This window comes from Grammomys surdaster, unplaced genomic scaffold, assembly GCF_004785775.1.
Source record: "Grammomys surdaster isolate TR1022 unplaced genomic scaffold, NIH_TR_1.0 126035, whole genome shotgun sequence".
Taxonomy (NCBI): Eukaryota; Metazoa; Chordata; class Mammalia; order Rodentia; family Muridae; genus Grammomys; species Grammomys surdaster.
The window spans coordinates 6,477,829-6,488,174 of NW_021620848.1; the positions used below are offsets into that span (position 1 = coordinate 6,477,829).

The window sequence follows — 10,346 nt, forward strand, 5'->3', positions numbered from 1 at the left end:
AGAGAGAGAGAGAGAGAGAGAGAGAGAGAGAGAGAGAGAGAGAGAGACTGTCCCCATGGCCCAGAAAGAGATAATGAGGCTTGAAGGTGCTGGTGGCAGGGGGTGGAGTCTGGGCTCGCAGGGGCCTTTGGAGCATAGTGACTCCTGTAATGCCTTGGCAGTGCACACATATTAATGCCTTGGCAGTGCACACATGTTCAGTGGAACAAAAGCTATGAAAGGAGGCCTGAAGATGAGATGACAGCATTAAACACTTCACTGTGAGGTGTCTAAAACTCGAGACCCCCAGGATGCAGTGGAATAGTCAAGGGTTCAGTTCCTGGAGATATCCAAGTCATATGTTAAAAAGAAAACTTGAAGTCACAGGAGAGTGCCAAGAAAATGTCATGTGAAGAAACAGAATATCTCAGAGAAACCCTCGTAAAAATGATTGTCAGGTCTCAGATAAAGACTCCCCAGCAAATAAGATATTTAATGTTCATCTAGCAAAGGAAATAAGATCTCTTTCCACTGTTAAAAACAAAACAAATTTAAAAACAGAGGTAGGGTAAAGGTGAGGCAGCCAGATTTCTGTGAGTTCAAGGCCGGCCAGGGATATAAAGTAAGACCCTGTCTCAAACAAGAGAAACAAAAATCCAACAATCTACAGTAAATTTGGAAGTGGGATAGCAGGAAGTTGAGGGAGCTATAAAGTCTCTGAACTAGATAACTGTGCAAAAGGATAACGGAAAGCCACCAGGAGTGTTGGGTGGCTGGGTGGTCCCGGGCTGCTGGGTGGTCCCGGGCTGCTGGGTGGTCTCCGGCTGCTGGGGGGCTGGTCCCGGGCTGCTGGGTGGTCCCGGGCTGCTGGGGGGTTGGGTCCCGGGCTGCTGGGTGGTCCCGGGCTGCTGGGGGGTTGGGTCCCGGGCTGCTGGGCAGCACGGCCCAGTGCCATCGCTATTGGTGTTCATTTTGGTTGCTCACTGTGAATTTTATATCTTATATCTTTCTTTTAGGTCTCTGAAAAACCAACCAGAACTTCAGCTCTCAGACTGGTTTAACACCATGTAAGAATGCCCGTCTTGCATCTGTGAGGTTAATTCACGAATGTTGACAGATGGCACCAGTGCCACTGTTGGGAGTGTTGTGTTTGGTACCAAGGAGGCCAGAGGAGGGCACTGCATCTCCTGGAACTGGGCTTACAGAGGGCAATGAGCTCCCAATGTGAATGCTGGGAACTGGACTGGAGTTCCGTCAGAGCATCAAGTGCTCTATAACCACTGAGCCACCTCTCCAGTCCCAACTTTGAGCAGTCTTGCTATTTAAAGCTTGACCTACAACTGTATCAAGTTAACTGTTTGCATCAGTTAAAATAAACATATCTGCTAATATATATAACACACTTACATATAAAATACTATGCCTATTTATGGTCATTAATCCTGCTTCCTAAGCTTGTAAGCAGTCTAACTAAATGTTTTTAAAAGATTCAGGTTTTATATCAAAAGTGAGTTGATTATCCCTAACCTCCTGGCATGTTCTATCCTTCCAATGTATAAGGCTCCTGAAACATAAAGCTTACGGAGTCAGGATGCTGTCACTCAAAATAAAATTGTTAATAATAATAATAGCCTGTTTCAGGCCCAGTATGTTTCTAATTATACTGTGCTCACCATTTTGAGCACAGATGTGTCCAAGCACTTTACATTCCAAGCCCCCAACAATAATGATTTGGATTAAGGTCACCAGGAAATTCCATTCTAAGTGTGAAGATAGGACTAAACCAGAGGAAGGCTTCATCCCCAGGAAAAGGGTTTACATACAGCTCTCCTCCTGAGCACAGGGATAAATCTGCACACGAGCATTGCCTGGCTTTCCTTTCATGTTTTCTACTTAAACGTAAGTGTGTAATTACATTATGATCTGGCCTGCTGCCTTCTTCCCTTCTCTTTCCAAATATGTATATACTTATATACTAGTAAGCTACATTTATGTAGTTAAGGAATTCAATATGCATACATATGCAACAACAATTAATAACCAAAACAGGCCATGATGTTGAAAGAAGAGAGAGGAATATGGGAGTATATAGAGGAGAGAATGATAATGAATAATTATAGCCTCAAAATGGAAGAAATAAAAACCCTTTGTATTTTATACATATATACATATTTGTATATATTTCCCCATATATATCAGAAAAGGATATTGTATAATATAATAATATGCAACATATTTATTATTATATAATGTGTATATATTATATATAATACATAACACAATGCTATATAATATTATATAATGTATATACATACATTATATATAATACTTATATATAATACATATGCACATTATATATGATATATATTATATACCATTTCCTAGTACATATGGAATTATATATAATTTTAAATTGTATGCATATGTGGGAATGTGTGGCTGTACACATGAATGGAGTGAGCTATTAGAGAAGGTTTTGAGCCGCCCCAGGACTGGAAAGTAAGCTGTGGTTCTCTGCAAGAGCAGCATGCACTCTGAATGGCTGGACCATCTCTTTAGTCCTTTTCTTTCTTTCCTCCTTTTCCCACTCTATCTGTCTGTCTATCTATCTATCTATCTATCCATCTATCTAGAGCTAGACATTAGAGAGATAGAGATATATTTTCTTGAGACCTAGTTTTAATATATAGCCCATGCTGACCTTGAACTCACAGTTGTCTTACGTTCCCCAGTGATTCGATATGGTCACTTCTGATATGATGCTTCCCTAGCTTATCAGACCTGTCAAGACTTTGGGTTGGATATAATGGGATGCGGCCTTCAGATACAAGGTGTTAGGCACTATCAGTATCCCTCCCGATGTTTTAGGATTATCTGTTTCACGTTAGAATTCTGTCTTTCTTACAAATACAGAATGGACTCTACACACGTGAACATGAGAGCTACTAACTGGTCAGCTCCGATTGTGTGGACCGATACTTACAATGAATTAGTCTTGGCAAATTATTATGAAAAGCATCCAGTTACCGTGGGGTTGATCGTGTTTGCAGTGGGAAGGTAGGTAGCATCAAGTGTCTTTTAAACTCAGGCTTTCATTGTATACAATCTACTAAATCTACGTTATAATTATTCTCTCTAAGCCAATTCTTGCCTTAAGTCACAGTACCATCACTCACTTGGTCCACACAGAAGCAACCCAATCTCCCAGCTTTCTCCTATGATCTGATTTTCATGGTCTTCCCTCCAATATTAACTTAATTTCATGGGTCTTTTACCAATGACCTTAATGCAAGTGTATAGCTCTCTTCATTGTCTCTGTATTTACTCCAGTATTTCCCACCTCCTATGCTTAATCCAAAGCTCCCAAGCTTTGTAAGTAACTGCTTTTAGAAATACCCACTCCCCTGTACATATTGACTGTCAGAGGAATACTACAGAATAAGGTAACTGCAATTATATGCAGCGGGATTCTTATAGCCACATTTTCTGACCACTAATCATATTTTTTTTAAAAAAAGGCATATAAAAATCATCCGGTGATTTTAAAGCAAAAGTAAACCTAAGCCATAAAAGTCAACTATTTAAAAAGGAAAACAAATGCAATGAAATATTTCCATTTAAAGATAGAAGGGCGCAGACACTGGGCTGACCTACTGTTTTCAGAAATGCTACACACAATAAATACTGATGGGGGGGCGGGGTGTTGAGTTCAGTGAAATTTGCCAGGTACAAAATGTGAACCACCATATTGTGAGGACATCAAGTTGGGCATATGTATGCAATCTGCAGACTTCAGACTCTGTACCGCACGTTCAGAAAGTGAGAGTTTGAAGCGGCCAGTGGAGTGCAGGGGCAACGGCTGAGTTGTGCTGCTCCGCATTGTTTGAGCTGCTCAGGAGAGACAGCCTGATTCTTGGCATCTCTGTTCAAGATTAGCAGACCTTTCATCAACATTGTGACTTAGCAACGCCTCTCTCCTTCTTCATACTGCCTCTTTCTAGTATACACATTTAATATTACAAAAACATATATAGAATAGTCCACTCAACAAACATCCTTTCCATGTGTGTGAAATACTCTTTGTGGTTGACCATGTTTAAATCACAAGAGTTGAAATAAATAAAAAACTGAAATTGAACTAAATGTCATATGAGAATGAAATTTTCAAAAATCAATTTTAGGATAAAATAAGAAAGACTCACAAATATGTGAACATTAAATTGAGCAACATAATTTTTTAAACTTAGCATACAAAATCGTGGTTTCATTATGACATTTCTGTGCAGGATGTCAGTGCACTACGCTCAGACTCACCTCTGATTAGTCTAGTTTGCCATCCTACTCCACTATGTTCTAATTCTGTATATGAAATAAAGCAGGCCGTATTAGTCTCCTCCGTTATCTCCCCCACTTTCCTCTCTCTACTAGCCCTTTTCCTCTTTCAGATCTTTTCACGTGTGCACCACCCTCCTACATTTCTTTATTCCCTCATCTGAATGACACGCTCTTAAATACCCAATAGGACAAGACTGGAGATGTAGTCAATCAGTAGAGCCTAAGAACCTGGAACACATAAGGCTGTAGGTGACCCCAGCACTTCCAGAACTGCCGGGAGCCAGCCCCGGCTTGGTGGGAGGAGAAGGTGATCTTTCTTCTCCTCCGGTCGGTTGGTTCTTCTTGAGGCAGCCAAGGGGGATAGTAATTGGAAGAGCATCGGCGAGGGGTAAGACTTGGTCTTACGAGATTCAGGGTAATGTCTTACGAGATATTTAGGGTTGCTGTTTAATAAAATCTTTCTTATCTACATTACTAAAGTTTACTTTACTAGGCTACTGTAGCTGACCTGCAATCTGTTTGATCCTCTGAGGCCAGAAACTGCAGTTTCTGGCACTTAACACCTCAGCCCAGGGACAGCAGAGAATTAGGCAAATATCCTTAGTACACTCTCTGCAGGCACTGCCAGGCTCTAACTTAGGTCTGTTGGTTTGAGGTCGCAGGAAGAAAAGACACTTAAAGAAGTTATTGTAGTTTATTGCTAAGTGTAAAAAGTTTCCTATCTAAGGGGGAAAATGGGAAGGTCCTAAGTGGGAAAAAGGAAAAAAATTCTAACAAAGGAAAAATTCTAAGTAGAGAGATTCTAAGCAGGGAAGAATGGAGGAGAGAGAGAGAGAGAGAGAGAGAGAGAGAGAGAGAGAGAGAGAGAGAGAGAGAGAGAGAGGTGAAGAGAAGTGAGTGAGAAAGAGAAAGAGAGTCGCTAACGAACGTCCCTTTGTCTTATACATCATTCAGAGTACCTGATCACATGTTACAAAGTTCATCACAGGTTCACACAAAAATTCAAATCATAAATTGAAATACAAGTTTACAACAGAGAATGTTTACATGCATATCCATTAGGAGTAATTATCTGACTAAACATCCATCACCTGTCTAGCTCCACAGGTTCACCGAAGGTTTAAAACTATAACTAAGAAATTAGTGAAGTTTTGTATAGATAAACCCAGGCAATATTTTCTCTTCTGTCCTAGCACCTATAATAAATTGTGAGTTATCTTTTAGTGACCCTTGGTTAATTGTTTTACAACCACCTTGGAATGTGCTCTGAGCAGGAGAGAGTCTGGTTACTATCTAAGTGCTGTTAACTGATGACACTTGGGAGACTGGCAGAGTTCTCATAGCAGTTTTGACTATCAGAAAGGGACATAATATCAGTCCCACTATAAAAGAGCTTAATAATCATTGATATAATTTTAGGAATTCTTATAGGGTCATCATTAAGACTTAAGAAGTAGTCTATTTGTCTATATAGCAACACTACAAGACAGTACATCTTTGTGGGTCTGCAGAGATCTGCTCCAAAGGGGAGTGCTATTGCTTAGTGATTGTTATATATGTTTAATAACAATAATAATAATAATAATAATAATAATAATAGGAAAAGCATTTTTTTAAAGATTTATTTATTTATTATATATGAATACACTGTAGCTGTCTTCAGACACACCAGAAGAGGGCATCAGATCTCATTACAGATGGTTGTGAGCCACCATGTGGTTGCTGGGATTTGAACTCAGGACCTCTGGAAGTGCAGTCAGTGCTCTTAACCACTGAGCCATCTCTCCAGCCCAGGAAAAGCATTTTAATAGCAGGATCTTTCCTAAAATATGTCCATCATAGCCTTGCTGATGTGGCACACTTGTCGCAGATAATAATCCAAGGCAAGCACTTCAGGATGATCAACTGCTAATTATTAGCTTGTCCTATTATGGCTCCTGACACAGAACAGGTCATGGGGGGGGGTCACAGCTGTAACCCCAATACTTGGCATGTGGAGGCAGAAAGATTAGAAGTTCAGGGTTATCCTTGGCTATACAGCAAGTTTGAGACCAGCCTGGGATACATTTAATTCTCTCAGGAAAAAAGTGAGGGATTTCCTACTTCTCATGAGTCCCTGGACTTGAACTCCAGAGCCACACCTGCAGACATACCACACATGCACAATACACACTACACATGCACATATACATACCACATGTTTACCACACACATACCACACATGAACAACATATAGCACATATGCACACATGCACTGTACACACCACACATGCACACTTGCCATACATGTGCATATGTTACACATGCACATACGCATGTAGATAGGAATACATATCCTAACCTTCATTTTAAGGAGCTGGATAGAGAAGAGTAAATAAGCTAAGACAAGCTAAAATAAATAAATTAAAACCCAACTTAGTCCTTTACAAAAGGTCAATAAAGTTGACAAACCATGAAAAAAAAAACAACAGATTAGGAGATTTCCTGATAAATGCCTGGTAAAGACTCTTCCAAACTACCAGTGGCAGGGCTCACAGCGAAACTGATGCAGACTGGAGGAGGCCAAGCAGCTGTCAGGAGTAACCCATCCATCATGTGTCCTGAGCCGAATCATGGCAACTGAAGTGGTGCTTATGAGATAAAACTGGGGAAACCAGAACGCAATGTGTAGTTAGCTGATAGAATTACAGCTGACGTCATCATTTTGTCCAAAGCACAGTGGCCGCAGAGAATGTGGAGAGTAGCTGGACGACACGTGGGTTGGGAGCTCTCTGGCATACAGGGAAAGTTTTCTGTAAATTTAATAATGTTCAAAAGTAGAAAGTTTGGCTTTATTGAAAAACACCTGTTCTACGCTGCGCAAAGAGAGAAGAAACAGGTGTGATGGGGTGAAGGGACCATGGCAAAAACTGTTCGGTTGCTGGCTCTTTTCTTGAGGGCCGAGAAGTTACTATGAGGCAGTAATACCAAAAAACATACTGGCAAAGATCTCAGGGAGACAGGGCCAACGTCACGTGTATGTGACTTCAAGACCATCTCTAATTGGGTCTCCCCCTCCAGTGTGTAGTTTCTAATGAGACTGGGTTACTACATATTCATTCATTTATAGCATGTCAGGGTTTTAAATGATTAGTGAATTGGACCCTTTAGAAAATGTTCCTTACCGCCTCATATGTAAAAATTAATGCAAACAGGTAATTGGTAACAGTAAAGGACAAAGCAGCTAGAAGATGTATGAAGGCGTTTTTTCATGAGGGAGGCAATGATTTCTGAGACATGCCACAAAGGAAATGCGGACAGTGTTGACTTCCTTGGATTTGAGTGACAGCATCCAGCACAGTACCACGACATCACTGATTCTTTTCATGGTTCACAGATAATATTAGATTTGATGAGTTACAACACTTTCTTCTGATCATTGGTTATAATTCATTGTTAGCCTGTTTCCCAAAATGTAGATCAATACCCAGGACTTAGTTCTAAGGATTGCATAAGCGTTACTGAAGCGGACCCCCTGATTGGTTACCTTTCCTCTTTTCCAAGTTACCTATCCTATTCATTACCCGAGAATCTTTTACCAGTCTCCAAGAGTGGAAATGAGGACATGGTTTCCAGCACAACCGTTCCCCTGCCATCATAAGGCTCACAATACAAAATGCAGGCGACAGAGTGCCAACTGCATGCATAGCTGACTATGCACAGAAATGCACAGCAGCAGATGCCTGTGGAGACCCCTCTCTTTCCTCCTGTGTTGCCCGGGCAACCCTGAATCTGGCTTTGACTTTGTGCAAAGCTCAAAATGAGCCTCTATACCTCACTGATGTTCATTCCTTCCCTCAAAGAGCCCCTCTTCCTTTCCACGATCTGTAGACCCTGCTAAGGAAGAGAGTAAATACTTTCACTTTCTCCCATACTGCTGAAAGAGAATAGTGGATATCTGGGGGCTTAGCTTTGGTGCTGGATAAGCTCTGTCCAGGAGATTGAGATGTACGTGTTCCACCCAAACTGAAAGATGAAACTCAACTGCTTCTTACTTATTTTGCAGATACCTTTCATACTACTTGGGTCGCTTCCTGGAATCTGCTGATAGGTTTTTCATGGTCAATCAGAAGGTTATCATTTACATCATGCTGGACGACTTTTCCCACATGCCATGGGTGGATCTGAATCGCCATCGGACACTAAAGATTTTTAGGATTAAGCAAGAGAGGAGGTGGCAAGACATCAGCATGATGCGCATGAAGATCATCAGTGACCACATCACAGGTCACATACAGTATGAGGTTGACTATGTCTTCTGCATGGATGTGGATCAGCTATTCAAAGCCAAGTACGGTCTGGAGACTCTGGGGGACTCTGTTGCTCAGTTACATACCTATTGGTACAAGGAGAGTCCAAGCAAAGTACCTTATGAGAGAAACGAATCATCAGAGGCTTACATAGCAGTGGGGAAGGGCGACTTTTATTACCACGCTGCTGTGTTTGGAGGCACAACCACTCAAGTTCTCAAGATTACCAAGGAGTGTGCCAAAGCAATTATGAAAGATAAGAAAAACAACATTGAAGCAGTTTGGCATGACGAAAGCCATTTAAACAAGTATTTCTTTCTCCATAGACCCACTAAACTCTTGTCACCAGAATACTGCTGGGATACAAGTCAGAATAAGACTCCTGATATTAAGACTGTTAAACTCATTTGGAATTTTAAGAATTATGAATTTCTTAGAAAGCACTTGTAATTTTATAGCCCTTCCTTTGCATTTCTGAATTGGGGTGTATCAATTTCCTTGGAAAATTAGCACCTGACATATTCCAACAATAAAAAATCATTACCAAGTGCCAGACTCAGCAACAGAGAACGTATCTTCAGCTCCCATTCATTCTGAATGACATAATAAGGGGCATAGGGTCACCGCGAGTGTGCTGAAAGGACATGATAAGGGACATAGCGACCACAGAGAGTCCGGTGAAAGCAGATGGACAGGTGATCATTTCACATCTATGTCAGTGTTGCAAGTATAATGTTCACGGTGGACTAAGTATCCCAGATGATCAGAGTACATGCTGCTGTGGCTGCTTTCTTCAGATTGTATGCAGCCATTGCTATCTTGAATCAGAGAAGCACTGGTCAGTTTTGAGACCCTCTCAAAATAGGGCCTATTAACATTCCCTCACCAGAGGAAGGAAGGGCCCATGAGCTTCATGAGGCTCCTCCCTAAAGATACATAAATGGTTAGTGATTGCTGAAAATAAAAGAAGCTTTTCGTTAGTGTGACTAGACCATAAATTGTTCATGCTTCCTTATGTATCAGCAATGCACTCTAAGACTGGAATAGAATCGCTTCTTTGGTCTGTTGTTGCCCCTTATCTGGGATGAATATATTCAGACTTCCTAGAAAAGGTCACACCTGATGATGGGGTGGAGTTGCGTGGCTTCTGTTATGTTGATTAATACATGCAGCTAAGGCCGAGCCATCTGAGAGGGCAGTGTCTATAGTGACAATTGTGTAGCCCCTGCTATACATAATAAGACATGCAATTGAGGCAGGGGAGGAGCGTCCATGACAGGAGATTCCAGAATGGACACCTTTATGTGTTGTGAAACGGCATGTCTTCTTGATGAATGGCGTGTACTGTGAGAATATGAGGATGCCCCCAAAGTGGCCGGTGAGCTAAAGACTATACTGAAGTCCCTGAAAATAGCACGTATGGGGGGAGAGTGTAGTCAGTCTATGGCCGAAGTTACAAGGTCTCTGCTGTGTGACAAGACAGGTGACTGAGGCTAAGCTGTTTGTCTAGAAAGACCTTGCTTGAATAAGGAAGAGGTTACAATAGTAAAAGGACGTGAAGATGCTGCTCTCTGCCTCAGCCTCTGGTTTTTCTGTAAATATGGAGGGGGGTGGGAAGGATAGGACAGAAGTGAGAGAAGATTCCCTATGTGTCCCTTCTTTAGTATAAATTTTTATTGCTTATTTAGGGTGTGGTGTGGTGGTGGTGGTGGGTGTATATGTGTGTGTATATGAGAGACGGGG

General features: G+C 41.4%; 1 protein-coding gene across 1 annotated transcript in view; it reads left to right on the top strand.

Moving 5' to 3' along the window:
* The window catches only part of LOC114610251 (N-acetyllactosaminide alpha-1,3-galactosyltransferase-like), a 13,247-nt gene extending 4,194 nt beyond the window's left edge, over positions 1–9,053 (top strand). The window contains exons 3-5 of the mRNA XM_028754754.1: positions 996–1,046; positions 2,893–3,036; positions 8,360–9,053. Of these exons, the coding sequence (XP_028610587.1) occupies positions 996–1,046; positions 2,893–3,036; positions 8,360–9,053 (889 nt within the window). The remainder of the gene's footprint in view (positions 1–995; positions 1,047–2,892; positions 3,037–8,359) is intronic.
* The last annotated feature ends 1,293 nt before the right edge of the window (positions 9,054–10,346 follow it).